Source organism: Nycticebus coucang, chromosome 14, assembly GCF_027406575.1.
Source record: "Nycticebus coucang isolate mNycCou1 chromosome 14, mNycCou1.pri, whole genome shotgun sequence".
Classification (NCBI taxonomy): Eukaryota; Metazoa; Chordata; class Mammalia; order Primates; family Lorisidae; genus Nycticebus; species Nycticebus coucang.
Genome location: NC_069793.1, coordinates 49,178,590 through 49,204,130, shown reverse-complemented (window position 1 = coordinate 49,204,130; position 25,541 = coordinate 49,178,590). Strand labels below are relative to the sequence as shown.

At 45.3% G+C, this 25,541-nt stretch overlaps 1 protein-coding gene across 5 annotated transcripts in view; it reads left to right on the top strand.

Annotated features, from left to right (window-relative positions):
- Positions 1-25,541, top strand: part of INSC (INSC spindle orientation adaptor protein) — a 133,621-nt gene that overhangs the window by 106,028 nt on the left and 2,052 nt on the right. For all 5 annotated transcript variants that reach the window (XM_053562570.1, XM_053562571.1, XM_053562572.1 and 2 more), the window contains 4 exons: positions 3,985-4,163; positions 14,923-14,989; positions 18,086-18,241; positions 21,237-21,313. In XM_053562570.1, coding sequence (XP_053418545.1) covers positions 3,985-4,163; positions 14,923-14,989; positions 18,086-18,241; positions 21,237-21,313 — 479 coding nt within the window. The remainder of the gene's footprint in view (positions 1-3,984; positions 4,164-14,922; positions 14,990-18,085; positions 18,242-21,236; positions 21,314-25,541) is intronic.

The window sequence follows — 25,541 nt, the reverse complement described above, 5'->3', positions numbered from 1 at the left end:
TATTATTATTATTTATTTATTTTTTTTTTACAGTTTTTTGGTCAGGGCTGGGTTTGAACCTGCCACCTCCAGTATATGGGGCTGGCACCCTACTCCATTGAGCCACAGGTGCCACCCTATTTTATTATTATTTTTTTATTGTTGAGGATTCATTGAAGGTACAGAGAACCAGGTTACAGTGATTGCATTTGTTAGGTAAAGTCCTTCTTATAATTGTGTCCCACTTCTAAGAAGTGTGTCACACACTGTGACCCCCTCACCCCCCTCCTTCCCTCTCTCCACTCCCCCATTTCCCCACCCCCACCATGTACTAAGTCATCAATTATCCTCATATCAGAATTGAGTACATTGGATTCTTGCTTCTACATTCTTGTGATGCTTTACTAAGAAGAATGTATTTCAACTCCATCCAGGTTAATACAAAAGATGTAAAGTGTCTCCATCGTTTTTAGTGGCTGAATAGTATTCCATGGTGTACATACACCATTCTACCTCCTTTGTTTTAAAAGTGCTGTTGGCAATCCATGTTTCTACTTCTCTTCCTATCTCTGTCACTGTCCTCTATATGCATGTTTTATTGACACTTAAGAAAATTAGTTTCATCAGAAAATTTAGGGTTAGCTCTTAGAGTCACCATATCAAGGCTGGAAATAGCTGAGAGAGCACAAATTTAGGGGCAGCGTGGAACCTGGGTTTGGATTCTGGCTTTTCAATCATCTATTCAGTAAACAACTATTGGGCTGTTGATCAGCCCTGGGCCAGCTCCACTCATTGCAATGTCATGCTGTAAAGCTCTCTTCATAGTTTCATAATACATAGACCAAGGGTTGGCGAGTCCTTTCTTTAAAAGGTCCTTCAGGATCTAGAATTTTAAGATCTGCAAGTACTTTGACATCAGACAAAACATCAGACAAGTTGACTTTATGGCTAATTCTAGCTATGGGGGCAGTGGCACCCACTGGCCAGGTTGGGAGAGGCCAATTTACCAACATCCCACGTTTATTCAAAGTTGAGAAAACTTGGAAGCCAGTTGTTGAAAGTCTTGGCTAGAAGGAGCTCAAGAAACCATAGCTTTCTTGCCTCCTCTCCAGGAGAGGAAATCTAGGCCTAGAGAGGATGAGGAATTTTTTCAAAGCCGCAAAACATGCAGAAGCCTCATACTCAAGCATCTACCAGAGCCTAGCAAGAAATATAAATGAGTTGAAGAGAGCCAGATGGAAGAAGAATAGAAGGGGGTCCTGCGTTGAACTGAGCAGCCCATGCACTGACTAACGAGGGATAGTCATTGGTAAAACCCAGTTGATTATTGCCTTCTAGGAAAGGCCTAGATTTTTAAAGACAAGACCAAAATGATAAGTTTTATAGAAAATCTCCCAATTTATACATGTTATCAAATAATAAAACAAATAAACAGAAACACATATAGCTAAAATGACCTTTCACTGTTGTCATAGGTCCATTCTTGCTTCTTCTCCCAGGCTGGATTTCTCCCTGGAGATAAGGAGTCTTCCTATTTATTTCACCCTGATAAAGATGCATTGTAGAGTCCACCCTGAGAGTCAGCAGATGTCTCCTGGGCGAGAAGCCAGAGCTCTGTTTTTTGGTGGGAAATGGCCCTCCAATTTCTTGCCATTCCCAGGAAACATTTATAAATGAGTCACTGGAATCCTCAATTTAATTTTCCTAACACATCCCAGGTGACTCAGACTGTAGTTCAAATAAATGTGCAGCAAAATTAAAAGGCACTTAGATGGCCGTGTTAATAATTGCTGTGTCGGCAGCACTGGCAACTGCATGAGAATGAGGAGTGCTTGGACACAGAAGCAATCTTACAGTGAAGTGGGCCACTGAGCTCTGCGGTCTCACTTCAAACTCTGGACGGAGGGGGGTAGCCTGGAAGGGGTTGAATGATGCCAGTGGTTCCCCCCAGGTTGGATAAGACAGTCACTAGACAAAGGAAATTACAGAGGTCTTAATTCCTTGGCTAAGCTGTTCTCTCAGTCCTGGGAGTTTAGATCAAGATTGTGAGGGATCACTCCTGGGCTGTGGGGAGCAGAGTTGCCCAGAGTCAGGCATTACCCTTCTGATAGGACTGAAGCCTGGGTTTGCAGGAGCATTACTGGGAATCAGTCGAAGAGCCTGAGATATAAGAAGCAACCTGGAATATAGAAAAAAAAACCAAAAACCCAAAAAAACAGGGACTCTGGGGTTGGGAAGACCTGGACTTGATTCTAGCCGCCAATAATTACTTACTGGCCATAAGATCCATAAGATCGTGGGCAAAACATTTAACATGCAAATCCTTAATTCCTTTGTTTACAAAATAGATAGTTAGAAGGATTAAATGATTTAATGGGCTAAAAATAGGAACAGCAGTGACTGTCATGGAGTACACACCCCAGGCATGGTAGCTTCTGTGGCTACCAGAAGCTTCTCTGAGACTCAGCAGGTCCTAAATGGAGACAAGTCTTTTCTATTTGAGTGCTCAGAATGTAGTGGCACAGCACGAGGCACACTGCGGGTGTGCGACTAATGTTTTTATCTGTCCCTTGGTAGGTAGGAACCAGTAAGTGAGGCAGTGGAAGGTGCCAAGAGGCATCAGTTGCAGCATCAGAGCCTGGAAGAACAGACTCTTTGTGGCGAGAGGGAGACAGAGGGAGATGTAGGGAACAGGACAGAACAGAGTTCAGTCTTTCTCCTGAGCTTTCCTCTCCTGGGGCTATTTTCCTGAAGTGTGGCCTCTCCTCCCGTGTTTTAATAGAGCGGTTATCAGTAGGAGAGGCCTGCACCTGGGAAGGGCCTTGATTGGTGGTTAAGTTGAAGCTGAGGCTCAGAAGTCATGTCCAGGGGGCTGAGGGAAGCCCCATGGACAGAGCCCTCTCATGCTTCCCCCTGAGACAGGAGCCTCTCCAGGACCCTGTGGGGCCCAAAGGGGAATGTGTCAGGTGTGTGTGGGGGTTGGGGGGGAAATGGGGCACTGTGCTCCTTAAAGACCTGTGTACAATTACAGATGTCAAGTGGAGGAGTCTGGCTAGGGCTGGACCATGACCGCTAGGATGGGAGAGAAAGAGCCTGACATTCATGGGTTTGGTGTATGGGACTTTCCTACAGCCAGATGACCCTCACCCTGGTGCCAAAAGAAAGCACTGAGGCTCTGCTGATGGCAGCAGGAGAGGTAGAGCTGCTTTGTTTTACCTTCAGCCTTCCTTAAGGCAAATTAGCAGTTTGGTTTGCATTACTAGAGATGGTAAAGGGCAAGACCTCTTTCCTGCCTCACGGCTTTGTACATGCTGTTCCTGTGGTCTAGAACATTCTCTTTCCTTCAGGGCTTAGCTGTAAAGTCATACTTTTAGGGGTTCCCTCCTTATGCATCTCAGTAGCCCCTACTTATTCTCTGTCTTGGCATTGTTTATTTTCTCTCTTATATTACTGGAATATGTGATTATTCACGTTTAAAAGTTCATTTTCTCTTGCACCCTAGTAGAATGTAAGCTCAGCAAGGGCAAGGACCTGACCTGTTTTATTCATGTGCCATTCCATGATCAATTCTTGTTGGATGAAGGCATGAATAAAAGTCACATACCGGGTCTCCAATCCCAGCTTCACCAACTCCAGGCGTCCTCAAACTTTTTAAACAGGGGGCCAGTTCACTGTCCCTCAGACCGTTAGAGGGCTGGACTATAGTTTAAAAAAAATCTATGAACAAATTCCTATGCACACTGCACATAACTTATTTTGAAGTAAAAAACCAAAATGGGAACAAATACAATCACACCGTCTCATGTGGCCCGCGGGCTGCAGTTTGAGGACCCCTGAATTGTAGACAGTCACTTTTTCCTCTCTATTAATTACTTTTCTTACCTGTAAATTGGATTTTGTAACATCTGCCCAGATGATCTCCCAGAGCTATTGTAGAAACCAAATGAGAGAACTGATAAGAAAACACTGGGCACTGAAGCTGTTTTCTTCCATCTTGCCATCCAGAACTGTGCCAAGAGGCCTCATCAGGGGAAGTCTTCCTGCTGGCCTCTGCGGCCCTTGCCAATATCACCTTCTTTGACACAATGGCCTGTGAGATGCTATTGCAGCTCAATGCCATCCGCGTCCTCCTGGAAGCCTGTGGTGACAAGCAGAGAGTGGACACGCCTTACACCCGGGACCAGGTGAGAAGCTCAGAAGGGAGCATGCCCGGGCTCCATCACCATGGAGACAAAGGGAGGAGGCCCATTCTTGGTTTCTGGGGCAAGGGGGCACATGGCCTGGCAGCACACGGTCAGTCCTGTTAGGTCCTTTTGCTGGCACTCTGAGGTTTGCATTATGTAGGAAGGTAAAAGAATATGTTTTCAACATCCCTCATTGACCTTGGATTCTCTCTTTGAGCACCCTTCCCCCTTTTCTTGCCCCAACCACAGGGCCTTCCTCTGTCTCCATTAAAATGCCCATCCTAGGAGGCAGAAAGATCCACAGGGAAGTACCTGGACTTCCTCCAAAGGCCCATGTCCCAGTCATGTTGGTGCCCATCTGACGTTGTACCCTGCAGTGATTTGCTTCCCTCTTTGCCTCCATAAAGGAGAGGGACTTAGAGCAAAATCTTCATTCTGGGCCTCAATTTCTACATCAGACACAATGTTTTATATATATATATTTGGGCTCTGTGAAAAGTTTTGTTTGCTGGAAAAATGGGTCTTACTACTAAAAGAGTTTGCAAACATTGAATCAGGAGGTTTAAGAGGCTCTTTGAGCTCTGCTGTCCTGGAATTTTATCGCATCCTACCTCTGGCTACCCGTGGCCTCCATTTCCCCATCATGGGGTAGGTTCCCCATCAGGAACTTGAGCTGTAAGTTAGAGGTGCCTCCATCCCTCACCCCAGCTTATCTTTATTTGCATTTCAGCCCCACCCCTTCTGTTCTTTTCTGCCTCATCTCTTAGCTGAAGCTGCCACAGCTCTGAGTTCTGGCTCCCACCCCAACAGCTCTAGGAGAGTCTTGGCTTCTGCTCTCTGGAATTGTCTCCTTTGCTTGAAGTCCATACCTCACAATGCAGTGCTGACTTACCTAATGATATTTTTTCCTCTCAATTTTTTCATGTGATTTTTTTTTTTTCCACTCAGAAGACATGACCCATGTTCTCCAGATTTCTTAAGACCTCTAGCCCAAAGCTGGATCCTTTGGGGAAATTCCCCAAATGCTTGTTTGGAGCATAAGAAGGAAGAAGCAGAATGGCACTTGATCAGTTGTTTCATGTCCTTAGGACCTGTGGAAGGGCAGCTAACCATTGAAACTCTCATTCAGAGAGCTTGTTCTAGTATCTAAGCATTTGCGTATGAGGGTTCTAATAATCCAGGACACTGGTGATATCTGAGGCATTTTATCGCTTAGAACCTCGAGGTGCAAGAGGATGTCTGAAAATCATGTGGCTGTCAAGTAGCTCACCTGTTTTTAAATCCTGATTAAATTTAAATCCTGATTTAGACTTTGAACTCGGACTCTCATCTTCTGCCATCCTTGAAAATGACATGTAGGAGGCAGTGAGGCTGTGGGATCACAGAGATGGGGTGTTGACTCTGTCCTGGCCAATTATTGGGTGATTTTGGGCAAATCAAAGACTCTTAGGTGCTGGTTTTTTCCTCTGTTAATGGGGATATTAACATCCACTTTGCAGGGTTATTATGAGAGTGAGTGCGATAATACTGTGAGAACCTGATACATGGCTTAGTCTCTACCAAGTTCTCTGTAAATGGTGAATATCATTACTTTCCAAACGTGATGCTCCAAGGAAGAGCACAAATAGCAAAGTATCCAAAATCCTCAGCTTGGCCTTCCAAACTGTGGATGGTATGATTCCAGACTTCCTTTCCAGTCTCTTAAGAGTTGGCCGAGCCCCCATAGAGACAAGTATGACAGTACCAACGGATAAGGAGTGGTGGTCCAATGGGCTGGTTGTTGGCCTAATTGGCTCCTGAGGGGGACAGGCCCAGTGTCCGCTGTAGTCATAGCTTGTGGAGAAGGGGCTGGAGGGCCTGCACTGTAATTTGCCTTATTTCAGTTAGATACCACCAGTGGCTAGGTCTCTCACCTGCCTGACATGATTTCTGGTCCCTTCACCTTCACATGCTTCTCCTGTGGCTGACTCTGGTCATTTCCTATAAGATCCAGTAGTGGGGCAACAGGAACAGAAATTCTACCGTCAGATGACCTGAGTTCAAAGCTTGTCTACGTTAATAATCATTTCCTTTCGGGCATTTTGCTCTGAGCCTCACTTTCTTCATCTGTAAAATGAGGACAAGTCATCACACACTTTGTAAAGTTGAAATAATTAAATAAACTAACAAATATAAACTATCAGCACAGGTTCAGCTACAGAGAAACTACTAAATCAGTGGAAGCCACGGTCAGTGTTATTATTGATGGCCTTTGAACGCATGGCACACAGCATGGAATGGGAGCCTCCAGAGAGTAGTTCCTCTACCTATAGAATGGGCGTGGCCTCTTTCAGCTCTGACACCATGTGACTCTATGTGCAGAGACCCCATTCTTATTTCAAGGAGTGACTGATCTCCCTCTTGAAACCTCATGGATTCCTGGGAAGAAGGGGGTCAGGGGTGGGAGAGAATGTGGTCAAGCTTTAGGAAGATAGTTCTCTCTGCATCTGGAGTCCAGAGCTTCTCCTGTGACCCCTCTGTGTGAGCCAGGCACGGCTCCCACTGTCCTCAGGACGAATTCACCTTCTGCCCTGGCTCAGAGCAACCACTTAGCTAGTGAGAGTGCACCCATTAAAGAAACAAATGGCTCTTTCCTGTGGCAGAGGGAGGATTAAGGTGATCAGAGGGCTCTTGGTAATGAAGACAAAGAAGATGAATTAGCCTCTGAAGTGCTCACCGCCCTCGAGATACTTAGGAGATTAAATGCCCCATGAGGCTTCCGGTAATGAATCTGCCAGTGACGCCAATGCCATGCGGAGGAGCCTCTTGGTCTTGGATCTATACTTTGCCCACCTCTGTTTGGACATCTCAACAAGAACGCCTCCACAGTCCTGGCAAGCTGGCTCAGCTTAATTTGTCCAACAGAAGCGTGGCTGGGCCTGTCTATCCTGTACTGCCTCTGGGGTGTGGATGGTGATGGGGAGCAGCCTTGGCCCTGGGCTCTTCCATCTATTTCAGCTAATCTAGAGAAGGGCTGTGTGGGAGGCTTGATTTGGGCCAGCACCAAGAAGGATATTCTGCCTCACAGGGTACTGGAGTAGTCATGTGTTTTCATGCCCAGGAGGTATTTTCCAGGGGTCATGCTGTTCAGGGACCCCAGCTACAGACTTAACAGGGGAAAGAGCCCACCTCCAGGGGTGTTGGGGAATCTCTGTCCTGCCCATCCAGCAGGGACAACCCAGGATGGAAAGAATGTGGCTATGTTGTCAATTCACAATGCATATGCCTACACAAACTGAAAAACACACACCACACATTAATTCACACCAGACAGACAACACTCCTCACCACATTAACTACATTTCCGGACCCTACCTTCTTGCCCCAAAGCTGAAATTCCCTGTCTCAAACACATCGTAATCCCTGGTTCTATCAGAGACCCCCAGCCTCATTCAATATTGAGCATCCACTTTGGTTCTAAATACTTTATGACCATTATATTTTCCTAAGCCTTTTTGGGACCTTCAGAGATTAATTGCTTTCACAGGGGTACAGGGTAGCGTTAAACTCTTCTCATAGAAACATCATCTTGGGGCAGTGCCTGTGACTCAAAGGAGTAAGGCGCTGGCCCCATATGCCGCAGGTGGTGGGTTCAAACCCAGCCCCGGGCCAAAAACTGCAAAATAAAATAAAATAAAGAAATAAAGAAATACATCATCTCTTTGAGATTTTAGAATGACCAGGTTTTGTTTTGTTTTGTTTGAGACAGAGCCTCACTGTGTTGCCCTTGGTAGAGTACTGTGGCGTCACAGCTCACAGCAACCTCCAACTCTTGCTCTTAACTTATTCTCTTGCCTTAGCCTCCCCAGTAGCTGGGACTACAGGCGCCTGCCGCAATGCCCAGCTATTTTTTGTTGCAGTTGTCATTGTTGTTTAGGAGGCCCGGGCTGAGTTTGAACTTGCCATCCTCGGTGTATGTGGCTGGCACTGTAACCACTGCTATGGGTGCTGAGCCAGAATGACCAGGTTTTATAGCACTTCAGGCTCTTACTGTGAATGCCTTTTATCAGAAATGCAAGTTACTAGAAATTATAATTTTGACTTACGTCTCCAAAGTCCTCTATAGTATAAAGCTCTGTTATGTACATATGTTACATACACATATATGGCACATTCTAAACAGCATAAATAGCACGAGTTTGGGGTTCAGACAGACCTGAGTTCAAATCCTAGCTCTGTTATTTCCTAGCTGTGTTACACTGGACAAATCACTTAACCTCTCTGATCCATTATTTCCACATTCATGTAATGAGGATTATAACATTTCCTCCCTCCTTGTGTCCTTGTGATGATTAGATGAGATAATGCTCACAAAGTATTTAGAACTAAAGTGAATACTCAGTATTGAATGGGGCTGGGGGTCTCTGATAGAACTAGGGATGATGATGGGTCTGAGACAGGGAATACCAGCTTTGGGGCAAGAAGGTAAGGTCAGGAAATGTAGTTGATGTGGTGGGGAGTATTATTGGGTGAGAATTAATGTGTGGTATGTGTTTTTCAATTTGTGTGGGCATATGCAAGTTGTGTGGATGTGTGGGGATGTGTATGTGTGTCTGTAAGCCTCTCAGAGGGGTGGGTGTGTTTGTGTATGAAGACATGCATATCAACCTCTCTGGAGAGGTTTGGAGGAGCTCAGGACCACAACACTCAGTCTTGGCTGCTCCAGAAATCCCTCACAGGGTGGGGAACCTGTGGCCTTAAGGCCACATGTGGCTTTCTAGGTCCTTAAGGTCCTGAAGTGTGGCCTTTTGACTAAATCCAAATTTTACAGAACAACCTTTTCATTAAAAGGGTGCAACAGAAAAAGATGAAGTTTTTCTAGCCTCCTTTGTTGCTTAAAAAAGAATAATCTTGAAATCCAAAGGCTGCCAGATCCCCACCCCTGCCGGGTGTGCGGGCATTTACATGCTGTCACACTGTAAGGCTTATACCCTGACATCCAGGCTGTCCCCAGGGAGGGAGAACTGAGTCTTACCAGGGAGATCCACCCTGTGGCCTGGTCCACCAACAGCATGAGCCCAGCATCCAAAACAGTGTTATGGCTCCTGTGGCTCTCTGTCCTGAGGCTGAATCCCAGCCCTCTAGTCTTGTCTTTTCTACCTGATGGGCCTATCAGTGAAAAGATCCAATTACCAGAAAGAAGGAGCAGTGTGTTTGTCTCTGGGCCTAGGCAGGTGCCTGTCCAGCCCTCTCAGTCCTGGGTCCTCTAGCCATGTCTGCCAGGGGGAGGGAAAGGCTCAAAAGAAAGCAGGAGAGGAAGAGAGGGCTGTGTCTCCTGGGTCCCTTCACCTCTCTGGCCTCGGGAAAGGAAATGTGATAGAAGAGACCACCCCTTTCCTCTCTTAGATCCCTTAACTCTTCAAACCTATGTCCGTCCTTGTCTGGATTCTTTCTGCTCTTTATTATTATTATTATTATTAAATCGTAACTGTGTACATTGATGCATTTATGGGGTTCAGTGTACTGATTTGATGTACAATGTGAAATGCTTACATCAAACTGATGAACATATCCATCACTTCACTTACTTTTTTGTTGTGGTAAGACAATAGGCTCTTTTCTTAAAATGGTGCTCGGTGAACTGGCTGGCGACCTGTACAAGACTGAAATTGGACCCCTACATTTCACCGTTAATAAAAACTGCTTCTCACTGGATAAAAGATTTAAACTTAAGACGTGAAACTAGAAGAGAGTGCAGGGAAAACACTTGAAGAAATAGGCCTGGGAGAATATTTAATGAGGAGGACCTCCGGGCAATCGAAGCAACCAAAAATATGTTACTGGGATCTGATCAAACTAAAAAGCTTTTGCACAGCCAAGAGCACAGTGAGTAAAGCAAACAGACAACCTTCAGAATGGGAGATTTTTGCAGGTTATGCTTCTGACAAGGGTCTGATAACTAGAATCCACTGAGAACTCGAACTAATCAATAAGAAAAGAACAAATAACCCCATTTCTATGTAGACAAGAGACTTGAACAGAAACTTCTCCGATGAAGACAGGCACATGGCCTACAAACACAAGAAAAAATGTTCATCATCCTAAATCATCAGAGAAATGCAAATCAAAACCACTTTGAGATATCATCTAACTCCAGTAAGATTAGCCCACATCACAAAATCCCAAAACTCCAGATGTTGGTGTGGATGCAGAGAGAAGGGAACACTTCTGCACTGCTGGTGGGAATGCCAGCTAATATGACCTTTTTGGAAAGAAGTTTGGAGAATACTCAAGGAACTAAAAGTAGACCTGCTGTTCGATCCTGCAATTCCTCTACTAGGTATATCCTCAGATGGTTGAAAATCACTTTACAACAAAGACATATGCACCAGAATGTTTATTGCAGCCCAATTTATAATTTCCAAGGCATGGAAACAGCCCAAGTGCCCATCAATCCATGAATGGATTAACAAATTGTGGTATATGTATACCATAGAATACGCAGCCGTAAAAAGATGGAGACTTCACATCTTTTATGTTTACCTGGATGGAGCTGGAACATATTCTTCTTTTGAGTAAAGTATCTCAAAAATGGGGGGAAAAGTATCCAATGTACTCAATACTACTATGAAATCAATATATAATCACCTATACATTCATATGAATGGTAAAACCATAACTATAGTCCAGAAAGTAGAAGGGAATAGGAGAGTGGGAGGGGAGACCAGGGGAAGAGTATCTGGAGGGGTCTCACCTAATGTGCATAATGCAATGGTACATTTCTTTCTGCTCTTTGGTAGACAAAGTGGTGTGGAAGGAAGAAGGCAGAGCAGAGAGAAGCTCTGAGCTTCCCCTAAAGCCTGAGAATGATTTTGCTTGCTGGTCTCTGGGCTGCAGATAACATTTTTTGCTGTAGAGTTTAGAGAGTTAACAGTGATAATATAAATCTGACTATTCTATCTGGCAATTAAGGAGAAATTACAATTATATCATCACATAAACTGTTGGTCATTCTATCCTAATTCCTCCACAGTGTAAAAGTAATCATAACTTTTCATTACACATATGGCAGATTTTCTGTGTTGTAAGTTGTATTAGATCAGAGCACTGGTCTCTATTTGCATGTCCTGATGATTCTTCACTTGCCTTTTATGAAGTGTTGTTTTCAGTGTTGGTTTACAACATAGCTGAAGGATGGGAACATGGGCAGGACCAAGGGTGTGAACAGGGCTGACTGCTGAGATACTGTGGAGGGTGGATGAGGCAGGCCTGGGTCATACCCTGGTATCAGTTTGAGGACAAAGTTCCAGAACAATTGTTACAGGCCAGCACAGGGTGAGCCTTTTCCTCTGCCTGTTTTGACATCGAATGGCTTTGCCAAACTCCTTCCTACCACACAGGGGCCTTTCTTCTTGAACCAGTGACATGGGAGGTCCCTGGTTAGTCTGGGTCAATTCGCTATTCACTTCAATTTTCCAAAAGTCTTTGGAGGCCAGGAAAAAATAATTTCCAAATGCCACAGAATGTAGCAGGCACACATTGTTCCTCTAGCGGGAAGGGCTCCTCCTGCTCTGGGACTAGGACCCCCTCTGGAAGGGATCTCACATTAGCAGTGCGTCTTGGCAACACCGGTGCTCAGCCCTGCATGCCAGGAACTGAGTGTTGGTGGTTAGCTCTCCTGGACCGTCTTTCAAGGCTTGGGTCCTTTCAAACTCCATTCCCCAAAGGGAAGTTATATTCCTTTTATTTAACAAAGGGTGCTTAACTCACCGATCCTTATAAGAGTCTTATGAATTATCTTATTTTTATCTCTTGTGGTCTCCCCCACTCCCAAAGATGTCCATGTCTTAATTCTCTAGGCCTGTGAATAATTTACTTTAGATGCCAAAAGGGATTTTGTAGATGTGATTGAATTGGGGATCTTGGTATAGGACTATTATCATGGATTAACTAGGAGAGTCCAGTGTAATCCTAAGGATTCTTATAAAAGGGAGGCAGGAGGGTCAGCATCAGAGAACAAGATGTGATGAAGGGAGCAGAGGCGAGAAGGATCATTGCCAAGGGGCAAGGAATGCCAGCAGCCTGCAGAAGCTGGAAAGGACAAGGAAGTGGATTTTTCCCCTAGAGCCTCCAGAAGGAAGTAAGATCTGTCAACACCCTGACTTTTGCTGTGTAAGACTCATTTGGACTTCTAATAGCCAGAACGGCAAAATAATAATACTGTGTTTTTTTGAGCCACTAAGTTGCTGGTAATTTGTTATAGCAGCAATAGAAACAACTTCATCAACCTAGGAACAGAAGGTTAAGTGACATGGCCAAGGTCATAAGGAAAATTAGTGGTCGAGCCAGGATTTACATGAGGGTTGTCTCCCACCTAGGGCTGCTCTCAAGGGTGATATCCTCTGGATTCACCAAATGCTGCAGGGGCAACAGTGCCTTGTCACTCAGCAGGAATTGGATTTGACGGAACATCATCAGGCTGGATTAACCTGGGCCAGAGGAGCTTTTTGCCCGGCTCCTGCACTCTGTCCCCTGGAAGCATTGTTATCGTTTATCCAACCAGGTAAACTAGTTGCCCCTGAAATCCCAGCGGTGGGCTTGGCCATGAGGATAAACACTGACCTCTTTCCCCTCTGCATCATGGTGCGTACAAGGATGTTTCAAAAGGGGGACTTAAAGCAGGGCATAATTGGCATTTATTCAAATTGAGCTTAATTGAATACTTCATCTGCACCTCCAGAAACCACATGGGGTACAGGCTCTGTAAAGAGGAAGTAATTTTCATTAACAGGATCTAAATTAGTCTGACACAAAGACCTACTTGGTGCCTGTGACACAGCTAATAATTACTGCGTGATGAACTCCTCACTGCAGACAAAGGTTTCCTTTTCCTTTTTCATTTTGTCCCTCTCTCCCTTCCTTTCTTTCCTTCCTCCCCTTCTCCCTTCATTTCTTCCTTCCTCCCTTCCTTCATGAATCTTCAGGCTAAGCAAGCGATTTTATTCAGCGAGGCCAGGCGGTTGATGGTTTGAGCGCACAGCCCCTGTGAGGTGGGGACGGAGGCCATGCTCCCTGCAGCTGCTGACAACCCAGAGAAAGCCACATAAACTCCAGACCGATATGGGCTCAGCTTTGTACCTCCTCCAGCAGACCACTTTGTGCGTTATGCCTCTCGGGAACCTTCCCTTTTTGTCTGGATCTTCAACTCAACTTTTCCTCTCATTCTGTCCTCTCAGCTCACAAACTCTCAATCCTAAAAGATGGGAAAAGAAAAAGAGTTTCCAAGTACTAAACTTCCTTTTGTCCTATTTTCTTTTTTAAAATGCAAATGTGAGCTTGTCACTCCTCTCATAACACCTCTGATGATTCAGAGTGCCTTTAGGATAACGTTTTTGGGGTGTTCGCTTGTCTCTCCCTTGGCCACCGACTCCAGCCATGCTTCCCCACCCAGACCCCTAACTGGGCCCAAGCTAGAAGGGGCTGTCACATGTGGTCACTGCAGTAGCCTAAGAACGTGGGATTCCCTTTCAACAAGTGTTTGGAGGGGAAGGAGAGGGAGATAGATATTCTATTAAGGTGGCAAATTTTTTCCTTTCTGTTTAAAAGAAGGAACTTTTATGTGATGCGGAGTAATATGCCAATATTAAGCCAATTAAAATCTAGATAATACTCTTTCTTGGTAGACATCAAATTAGTCTCTAGTTTCAGAATTTAAGGCTCCTGAATTGTACTCAGGAGAATGTCAATTGCCATTTCTAAGGTGGGGACCTTTGCCTACATGCTGCAAGCTTTGAAGAAACCTCTCAAGAGAGATATGCCCGTGTTTTTCATTTTATTACTTATTTTAATTACCACTTGAGAGCGCTGTTGGCTTCTGTGAAAGTGAAAGGATTTTTGTGTTGTTTTTGTTGGGTGCCGTGTTGTGGGTGGTATCTAAGTTAGTAGGTACCATATTTCCTATATATCCCTGTAGTGTTTTGATACCCTTTACAGTTTGGGGTCCTAGAATAGGCTTCTTGCTGGCCCATCCCTTAATTCAGTTTGTGCTTTGAGCTCTCTGTGGCCCCTCCATTATACTGGGGCTACAGGGAAGGTTGGTTATAGCCCTTGAAGTTGTAACCAAGTCTCACTGTCCACGTGGCGTCAGTATCCCTTTCCTACAGGAAGAGCCTTTCTGTGGTGACTGACAAGTGATGCTTATTAGCCCACAGACCAGTGAAGTATAACTGAATAGGAACTTTCTCATTAGATTCCATGTAACCCCTGATGCTTGGGGTGTAATGCTGTCTCTTCCTACTCATGCTATCAAATGTCACCTTAGCCTTCATTCATTTCAGGTTGCAAGTTGGGAGGGATCAGTATCTGGGGAAAAGCTGGGATGGGGCAGCCGTCCAGGGCATGAGCTGGCTATCAGAAGGACAAGTCAGCACAGAGGAGGTAGAAGGGCCCAGGACCTAGGAGTTCTGTCTGCATGTCAGAACCTGGTACCAGAGGAATCCTACAGAAAGATACTGGGTCCCAGGGTGACACCATTCTCTCTAGTCTAGCTCCCTTGGGAGACAGCCCAGGGCCATGTGCTGATGAACAGGCCTTAGTCAGTTGGGAAATACATTTGGGTGGCAGGAGCCTGTGAGCAGAGAAGGGAGTAGCAGGGAAGGACGGGCCAGGTGGCTGGTAAAGAGTCCAGGGGGAGCTTTGTGGCCCCTGCTGCCCTGTCTGTAGAGAGCACCATTTGCATTTGGTGTGTCCACTTTCTTAGTTTCTCAATTCTTTTTTCCAGATTGTGACCATCTTGGCAAACATGTCTGTCCTAGAGCAGTGTGCCTCTGACATCATTCAGGAGAATGGTACGTCTTTGCAACACTGTATATGATGACCTGGGTGTGCGGGACCAGGCCCCTTTGTATTTGTGTGAATGCCTATGTGTAGGTATGTAGCTATAGATGTGTCTCCACATTCGCACGAGGAGGTATGTATAAGCTTGTATTATTTGCTTTCATGGGCTCCAATTCTAGTGGGAAACATGATGAACAAGAGGATAATTTAGGTGACAGTGCCATGGGAAAATAAAGCAAGGAGGAAGAATAAGATGGCCTCAGGGTGGTGAAGTGGAGGAGAAGGCAGATATTTCATTATGATTCAAAAGTGAAAAATCAATTCCTACCAAGGGATGCATTCCAAATTTAAATCATTCCTTTCTTCTTGGATTTGGCCTCAGTAGAAAACTGAAGAGTCTGGGCAGGGGTGAGGGCTATAAAGTCAGGGCAACCTGGATTCTCTGACCCCTTCCTAAGAGCATCTCTTCTGTTCCCCCCTCCACCCTACCCCACTGCCATTCTGTCTTGTCACTTTGTGCTGAGGGTTGGTGTCATCAAGGTCCAGGTGAGGTGGGACTAGGTTTTGCTGGCCTGGAAGCTGGTCTAAGCAGTCTATGCTGGAGGACCAGGTTGCTGCTGCCTCACAGCTGGGAACAGTGTGGTAAGGGCTTCCTGTGACTGGGAAATAAGGGAGCAATTAGCAACCAGTTGGAAACCAGAGACGCTAATGAGGCAGAGTGAGCTCAGAGCCTGGGCAGTGGCTGCTTCTGCTCTTGTGAAGCCCCCTCCCCTCAAGCTGCCCTGCTGCTTTAACAAACATACCCTTCCCCAACCCCCATTGCTCTAGTACTAATTGAAAGACATTTTGTGTTAATTTTATGTGATTGAGCTAATGATGAGAAATTTTGCTGAGCCAGCTGAGGCCAAGAGGCTGAATGGTTTTATTCATGCCTGTTCCTTCAGGACTTAGAGCCTTATGTTCAAGTGGTCACTGGGGTGGGTATCCACAGAACTGTGAATTTGAGACTAGAATATCTGGCATCTCTGGAGCATTTTATGGTTTCAGAGATGCTGTTGACTGACTCACTCAGTAGATGGTTACCGAGACCTGCTTTGTGCTTGGCATTGTGCTAGAGCAGTGGTTCTCAACCTTCCTAATGCCACGATCCTTTAATTCAGTGGAGAACCACTGTGCTAGACAGACAATGAGAACATAGAGATAAATGTCTTTGCCTTTGTCCTAGAGGGTCTCATAGTTTAGAAGGAAAACTCAACTCAACAAGAGTGATAACATGGTAAAAGTGTAACATCTGCAATTGAACAGTGCAATAGAGGGAGGATGGCGTAGCGGTTGAGCCTGAAAACTGGAACAAGGCAGAGTACGTTTGAAACCAGACTCTCTTATTTACTAACCACACGGCCTCTCTGTTTTTGCATCTGGAGAATGGGAACAGTAGTAACACCTGCCTCACAGGGGTGATGTGGGGACTAATGTGAAGATGTTAGAAGAGTATGTGAAAAAGAGAATGAGTGCTGTGCTAAGCCAGTCTGCTCTTTCAGGAAGTAGTGTCAGTCTCACAGGGTTTAATGGAAGAGAGTTTGTTGAAGGGACTATTTGCAAAAGAGGTGCAATATTTGAGGGGTCAGCAATGTGGCAATGCAGTTAGGGGCTACTCGAAGAGAGTGGGGCTCCCAGGACTGGACAGGGCAGGCCCTCAAGTGCAGGCTGGGCTTTCAGCACCCATGGCCTAAGTCACAGGTTGTGAACTTAGACATCTACACCATCGATAGGCAATGTAAATGGTGAGGTGGCTCACCGGAGACTCAATCAGTCTCCTTTTAAACAGTAAGCTTGGAATAAGCGTCAACAAAGTGTTATCATGCAGAAATGTGGGTCTAGTGTTGTCAGTCGGGAGGCAATAGTTTATAAGTCAGAAATGTGAATTTTTATGGAAATATCTTAATTTGGCTATTAAGAAAAATTTAGACAGTTTGTGGAGCAGCGAAACAAAGCAAAATGCATCCTTGGGTCATGCCCGGTTTAAGTTCTAAGCTGGCAGGAACTATTGGGTGCAGAAAAGGGTTGTGGGCTAGGGAAGATTAGGCCGGGTTCACATAGGAGGTGGACTTTCCCTGCAGCTTGCAGGGTGAGGGTATTCACCCACTCGGCAGAAAGAGTGAGCAAAGGCCAGGAGTGGGGAATAGTTTCAATCAGAACAATAGAACAATCAGGAGACAGGTCTGGTTTTAGGGGAAGGTGAGAGGCTTCTCAGCAAGGCTAAATCTCATAGTCTACCTACTCTACTTTCTTCGAGTGCTTGAGTCTGCTGTATCACATTTGATGTAGTTGTTGTCCAGCCTAGGTGTGGGTCACCTCCTGTCACCTCTAGACCTGTCTCAGATGCAGCCAGCATCAGAGGTGAAGAGGTGATGGAGAGAAGCCAGTTATCTGAGTTCCAAGACCACCTCCCGTAACTCCTAACTGTATGAGCCTGGGCAAGATATTTTACTTCTTTCTCGGCCTGAAATTATGATAGTACCTAGCTCCTTTTTATTTTATTTTTAGTATTATTTTTTTGAGACAGAGTCTCACTATGTTACCCTCGGTAGAGCACCATGGCGTCACAGCTCACAGCAACCTCAAACTCTTGGGCTTAAGTGATTTTCTTGCCTCAGCCTTCCAAGTAGCTGAGACTACAGGCGCCTGCCACAACGCCGGCTATTTTTTATTGTAGTTGTCATTGTTGTTTAGCTGGCCTGGGCTGGGTTTGAACCTGCCAGCCTCAGTATATGTGGCTGGTGGCATAACCCCTGAGCTACGAGCGCCAGCCAGCTCCCAGCTCTTGAGGCTGTTGAGAGGTGAGAGGATCATGCATGTACTCTGCATTCAATATGGCTATGTCAAAGCTCAGTAATAGCATTAAAAAAAAAAAAAAAAAAAAGATGTCCGCAAGTGTCCCTTTGAGGTATAATGACTTGGTACATGGAATCAGAAAAGTGGCCTTGTCCAGCATGCTTTCTGTGGGTGAGCCCTCCTACGTCATCCTGATAGCCTGCAGCCATCTGACCCCTGGGGAAGGCTCCACACTGCAGGTTGGTACTAACTATCCATTGCTTTCTGCCCAGGGGTCCAGCTTATCATGGGCATGCTGTCTGAGAAGCCGAGATCTGGGACTCCTGCTGAGGTGGCAGCCTGCGAGCGGGTCCAGCAGAAAGCTGCAGTGACCCTGACCCGGCTCAGCCGAGACCCAGACGTGGCACGGGAGGCCGTGCGGCTCAGCTGTAAGTGGCACTGACTGTGGCTGAGTGGAATGGGAGGCTGGGAGATGGGAGCAGCAGTGATTTCACAGTAGGAACAGTGAACACAGGGTGAGGGCTGGGTGGGGGGAGCCCCACTCTCTGAGTGCTGGGAAGTGCTGGGACAGAGGTCCAGGGTGCAGCCCCTAGTCTAGTTTGTAACCTATGGCAAGAACAAGAAAAAGGGCCTAGAGGGGTAAAGTTGGCCAGAATAGTGACTCAGCTGCAGACGCCTTGTTAATTAGGTCCCCATTCTTTCATTCACCCATTCACTTACTCATGTATCCATGTATGATTTGTTTACTTATCCACTCATCAGTTCATTGGTCCTTCAGTTCATTATTCATTAACACATTTATGACTTCATTTATTCACTATTAACTCATTCATTAACTCACTCATTACATCATTCATTCATTCAGTTTATCACTTATTTATACCACAAATATTTTCAGAGCACTCCCTCCATGCTAAGCCCCGTTCTGAGTGCTGGCCACGTAACATTGCATATGACGTTGTCCCAACCACAGGGGCTTATAACCTTATAGGGTGACATAGAAAGAAATGTTTGCTCTTGACTGTCATGGGAGTGATGCTCAAAGCATGTTTGTGGTACATTTGGTGAGCAAAAGAAGTAGTCCACGTTTATTAAACGTGGATCAAAGAATGTTTTAACAGGGAGGTGAGTCTGTGGCTGTGGTGTGAGGGGTGAGTAGGAGTTATTCTGGTGCGAAGGCTGGGAAAGGGCACTCTGGGAAAGGACTGAGAAGAATCCTAGCAGTGTCACCAATCATCCAGGTACCCTGGGGAACAGCAAGAGGAGGCAGAGGGTTACTTCCCCACAAAGACTTTATGGGGGTGTAAACACAGACGGTCTGCATACCTTCTAACACTATCTTAGAACCAGCTTGTTTTTCTTTTAAGAATTTGAAAAAAGATTTCTGGTTTTGGGATTTTGTTATGTGGGCTACTCTTACTGGGGTTAGGTAATATCTCAAAGTAGTTTTGATTTGCATTTCTCTAATGATTAAGGATGATGAGCTTGTTTTCATGTGTTTGTAGATCTTGCATCAGTCTTCTCTAGAGAAGTTTCTCTTCAAGTCCCTTGCCCACACTGAGATGGGGTCACGTGTTCTTTTCTTGCTAATAAATTTGAGTTCTCTGTGGATTCTGGTTATTAGACCTTTATCGGAGGTATAACCTGCAAATATTTTCTCCCATTCTGAGGGCTGTCTGCTCGCTTTACTTACTATGTTCTTGGCTGTGCAGAAGCTTTTTAGTTTGATCAGGTCCCAGTAGTGTATTTTTGATACTGCTTCAATTGCCTGGGGAGTCCTCCTCATAAAATATTCACTCAGGCCGATTCCTTCAAGAGTTTTCCCTGCATTTTCTTCAAGTATTTTTATAGTTTCATGTCTTAAGTTTAAATCTTTTATCCAGTGAGAGTCTATCTTAGTTAATGGTGAAAAGTGTGGGTCCAGTTTCAATCTTCTACAGGTTGCCAGCCAGTTTACCCAGCACCATTTGTTAAATAGGGAATCTTTTCCCCACTGAATGTTTTTATAATTGGCTTGTCAAAGATCAAATAATGGTAAGTAGCTGGATCCATCTCTTGGTTCTCTATTCTGTTCCGGACATCCTTCTCTGCTTTTGTGCCAGTACCATGCTATTTTGATCACTATGGATTTATAGTACAGTCTCAGGTCTGATAGTGTGATTCCTCCTGCTTTGTTTTTATTGCTCAGTAATGTTTTGGCTATTCAAGGTTATTGCTCAGCAATGTTTTGGCTACTCCCAGTAAGAGTAGCCCACATAACAAAATCCCAAAACCAGAAATGTTGGTGTGGATGTGGAGGAAAGGGCACACTTCTACATTGCTGGTAGGAATGCCCACTAATACGTTCCTTCTGGAAGGATGTTTGGAGAACACTTAGAGACCTAAAAATAGACCTGCCATTCGATCCTATAATTCCTTTACTAGGTTTATACCCAGAAGACCAAAAGTCACAATATAACAAAGACATCTGTACCAGAATGTTTATTGCAGCCCAATTCATAATTGCTAAGTCATGGAAGAAGCCCAAGTGCCCATCGACCCACTAATGGACTAGCAAATTGTGGTACATGTATACCATGGAATACTATGCAGCCTTAAAGAAAGATGGAGACTTTACCTCTTTCATGTTTACATGGATGGAGCTGGAACATATTCTTCTTAGCAAAGTATCTCAGGAATGGAAGAAAAAGTATCCAATGTACTCAGCCTTACTATGAAGCTAATTTATAGCTTTCACATGAAGACTATAACCCAACTATAGCACAAGACTATGGGGAAAGGGCCAAGGAAGGGGAAGGGAGGGGGGAGGTTTTGGTGGAGGGAGATTAATGGGTGGGGCCACATCTATGGTGCATCTTAGAATGGGTACAGGCGATTGCACTAATGTACACAGCTATGATTTAACAATAAAAAAAAAGAATTTGAAAAAAGTCGATCTGCATTGAAAAGCTAAGTCATTTATTTAACTTTCCTCAGTAGAGCCCTAGAAAACATTATTAGAGTCTGTAGGGTATTTTTGTTATTTTAGCCACAGTATATTTTCTAACTGAAATAAGCAATTGGGGAAAAAGGAAAGTATAGCTGGAAAATTTGTTCTTAGAGCAATATCTCTGCTGCAGTTTGTGCTAAATTCAATTCTAGCCAGTGTTCTGGCACTTGTGGGTTTGGCTTTGATGCTCCGACTGGTCTTGGCCTTGAGCAGGGCCTGTTTACTCTGAGGAAGTGGAAAGTCTCCACCATGAACTCCTTCAGATGGATCAGCCTCCTTCCCTGGCACACTGCAGGACCGATGGGGCCCTGGGAGCCACCTACCTCTTTAGGGCACCATGCAGACTGGGTATCTGAGAGAGGACCAGCACCTCTGGGTCAGGTCTGGCCAGGTTCCATGTCCCAGGCGTACAGTTCTCCCTGTGTTTCATGCAGGTATGTCCCGTCTCATCGAGCTCTGCAGATCCCCAGCAGAGAGGAACAGCAGTGACGCTGTGCTCGTGGCTTGCCTGGTGAGTGCTTTGTCTTCCCCCAGCTTTTCCCCTGGCCTTGAGAATTGCAGACCAGGGCCCAGGAGAATTGGTTATGCCATGCTTGGCTTGAGTAAGCCATAAAACCTGGCTGGGCTTTTGTTTTTCTCTATAATATGGTGATAGTTGTAAATATTGTTTCACTTAAATAAAACTGAAGAAAATATTATGAGGTCATATATGTGAAAGATGGGGCACTGAGAAAATCCCTGTTGTTCTATCACTGTAGTTTTTATAACTGTGAACTCTTGAGGTTCTGGGGAATCTTAAAGGTACATCAAAACCAGAGTGGCAGGCAGAAGAATGTGAGGTGGTAGTGGTGGGGATGTTCCACAGAAAATAGGATTTAGGACAGGGTGGTCTCCTGCCTGGTCCAAGAGGACACAGTGATAAAAGCCCCCCTGGTGGTGCTCTTCTAGTGCTGTAGCTCCCTCTTCCTTGATGGGCTAGGATGGGAAGAAACAAGAATGAATTATTCAGCCAGCCACCAAGCTCTTTCCCCTGAACTCAAGTGTTCTGAGGCCTCCTCCCAACTTCTTGATGCTAGAGACCTGCCATGGAACATTCGACTGTGCTAGGCAGGGAACACATGCTTTGTCGACATGCTCTTCCCTCCTAGTGCCATAATAAGTCCCCAAGAAGTGTAGCTTCCATTTGGAAACATTGAGTAGCAGGGAGGCCATTGTATAAACAGGGCCATTTAACTTCCAGAAGAGAGAGCCAGGTCTTTGGTCCTCATGGAGGGAGGGAGGAGCCATGGATTTAAAGATTGTCCACACTGTTTCAGTAAAGCCCTCTCCTCACCTCATCATTTTCTAACTGAGCTCATCTCATTTCTGGGAGTTCCTGATGACCGTTGTGCTGTTGTAGAAACAGTGGGGCATTACAATCAGACAGACTGTCCTGGTCTTACCATTAATGAGCTGCGTGACATTTGGCAAGTCACTAAGTGCTCCAAATTCTACTCAATAAATGTTTACTGAATGGTTCTGTGTGACATTCACTCATCTAGGCTATCAGGATGCAGCTGTATGTAGAAAAGGAAAAATCTCTTCCCTTCTGTGGTATTCTGGTATTAACTCTTTTTGTGCCTTTGGTGAAGCTGATGGACCCCCTTTTGCAGAATGATCTTTTAAATGCATAAAATATATAGAATTTAAAAGGAACCAACTATATTACTATAATGATTATTAAAATATTTTAACACATGGTATGTTATTATATGTGCTTTTTAACCAATACATTCAATAAGACCTAGCAGTGGGTTTAATAAGTACTATAATCTTGATTAGTGATGATTGTAAATGATATGTGAAGGGAACTTCAACAACTGTAATGGGCTCTGAAAGTATCTGTGGTTTCTGCTCGTGAATACAGGTCACAGAGACTGCTAAGGCTACATTCACTGTCAAAAGAAATGCTAAGTTTCAGTTAGAGGTTAGTGAAAATAAAGAACTTTTCTTCATCTGTGTTCTCAGACCCTCTTAATTTTGCTCAATCTAGCAAATGAAATGAGGGGAAATTTACAGCTGGCTGACATGCGATGATTGGCTTCTACTGCCTCTGTCTTTGCAGCTCCCACAGCCAGCCTGACTCTGCAGAGGCCCCGAGGAAATGTTAGTAGCATTGAAAGCCCTGGGGAAACTGTGAAGCTCCATGCAGACCTGAAGGGCTTGTTGTTATTGTTGCTGCCATTTTTGCTTTTTTAGTTCGAAGGAGAGTATACAAAAGGGATAGGCTACTGTCTTCAGTCACTTGAAGGATGTTCAAGTGGAAAAGTGATTGTGTTTGTTTTTCTGGAGGAGTTGGTGGATTTTGAAGGGAATCCTTCCCTCCCCAATCCATTCTCCATGTGGCTGCTGAGTTCATCTTCTTAAAGGATGCTTCCATGGAGCCCCTGTGGTTTCTGTGGTTCCCCATCATCTAGGTGTGAGCTCCTGTCCACCTGTCCAGCCCCTCACAGTCTGGCTCCAACCCATCCTGGGAGCCCAAAGGCTTCCCACTGTCTCTAGACCCTGTCCACCTCCACTAGGCCAGAGTACCCTGACTGTGCCTTGGCCCTTGCCCCAAGCAAATGCCCTTTCTGCAACTCTGTTTATTATAATCCTGCTCATTCCTTAAAGCTCAGATCTAAATCCCTCTCCTCCATGACACTTTCTAGGTGCCCTCTGTGTTACAAAGACAGGAAGTTAACAGTTTGTACCTGGGCCTCCCTCCTGGATTTCCTCTGACCCAGTCTGAGGCACATTGTATTAATCATGTTCTAGGTGTTATAATGGGAGGCACTTGGATTCAAACACAGGCCTGCCTGACTCTGAAGGCCTGCACTTTGTGTCCAGACCATCTTGTTTTCAGCCATGCTCTTTCTCTTCCCCTCTCATAGCTCTGGTTTTTGTATGTTGATTCCTGAGGATTTATATTTCTCCCTCTCTAGCCTGGAACCTTCTTAGCACACATCCTCCCCCAGATCTTTGTATCTCCATAGAATCTTGAATTTGGTAAGTGTTACCGGACTTTGGGACTGACAGACTTGTTCCTCTTCTGCCAGCCTCCGTGTTGGTGGGTGTCTGTGGTTTGGCCCCAGAAGGGGTCCAACATTGGGGTATGGGTCCCCTGGCTGGTGAGATAGCTGTCACTGGGAGCCTGGCCTGGCAGGTAGATTGGGCAGCTACCTTTCCTGCTCCTTCCCAGGGCCTTCTTTCTAGTTTCAAAGGCTCTTTTCAGGTGGAGGGAGGACATTTCCATTGTCGTCTCCCAAGTCTGGGAAGGTGGCTGTTCAGATGGCCTTTCTCAAGCAGAATTGATTTTTCCTTAATGAAGCAGCTGTCAGTGGGCTGTGAGCTTGTTTAATACTCGGGTGTTTTCAGGTTTTTTGGGAATGAGATTCCTGGATGACTGGCTGTTAACCCTTCCAGGGAAGCAGAGGTTAAGAGGAGGCTGGGGAAGGTGTAGGGTCCTTGGAGGCTGCTGGACACCGCGTGTATGGGGGTGCCCTCTCAGCTCCTGTGGGGTGCACGTCCTATAGGCTTTCTGGTGACCTTGGAGACCTGAGGGTTTCTCTTCTCTCTCTGTCTCTCTCTGTTAGTCTCTGCTGCTTTGTTCTGTGCTTTTCTCTCTTTCTAGGGGCTGCCTTTTCTCTCTGAGCAGTTTCTCTTCCTTCTTTGTTCCCTTCCTCCCTTCTTTCTATCCCTATCAGCCCCTTCTCTCACTCTCTCTCTCTCTCCCTCTCTTTGCTCCATCCTTTCCCTCTCTGCCTCCTCATCTCCTCCTACCTCTCCCACCCCCAAAGGTGCTGTCTCTCCCTCTCATTTATTTTCTTTGTCATTATTTCCCTTTCTCTCTCCATCTACCTTTTATGCACAGTCTCTTTTCCTTCACCAAGCTCATCTGTCTGTTTTAACATTTACTTCTTAGTCTCTTTCCTTCTCGTTGCTGTCTTTTCTTTCTCTGCTATTTTCTGCCTTATTTGTTTTGTGTGCTCTGATTTTTTGTCTCTCCCCCTCCCCATGCTTTATTTTAACCCTTGATGATGCAAAGTTCATCAATGGCCCCATATCTTCATCTGCAAAAGATTCCTGCTTCCATTTTCACATTGACAATTCAGGGGCATTGGGGTGTTTTATTTTTCCAAGTTAGAGCCCAGAGGAATCAGGAAGTGCTATGGAATTCAGTCTCTTTAGCCCTTGGGGTAACTTCTGCTCCAGGAGAGGCAGGACACAGTTAGTAGAGGCATCTTCTTCCTACTCCAGGATCTTAGACCTTGCTCATATGCACAGACACAGGTTCCTTCTCCTTGATCTGGCTTGACACGAGGGCACCTGTGACTCCAGCCATCAGCTCAAACCATCTCCTCTTTTCACTCCTTGGCCTGATTTCTCAGCAGCAGGCTACCTGCCATATCTGGGTAATGTGTTCTGCTCTGGCCTTACACTCAGTGTATCCTAGTGTCCTGGGGTTGCAGCATCCTGCCTGCATGTGTGGCTCTGAGTACGCTGGAGGTGGACTGCTGTGTGATGTTCTAGAAGGCCACTTTTCTTTTCTGACCTTTAGTTTCCTTATTTCCAAAACGGAGATCATGATAGTTAGCTCGTGGCATCATGTACGGGGGTTAAATGAGATCCTCTGGGTAGATACTCAGTAAGTGTTTGCATTCCCTCCTTTGCTGCTTCTGCTCTTGTAGATATTCCCTCACTCTGTTTGTTTCCAGGAA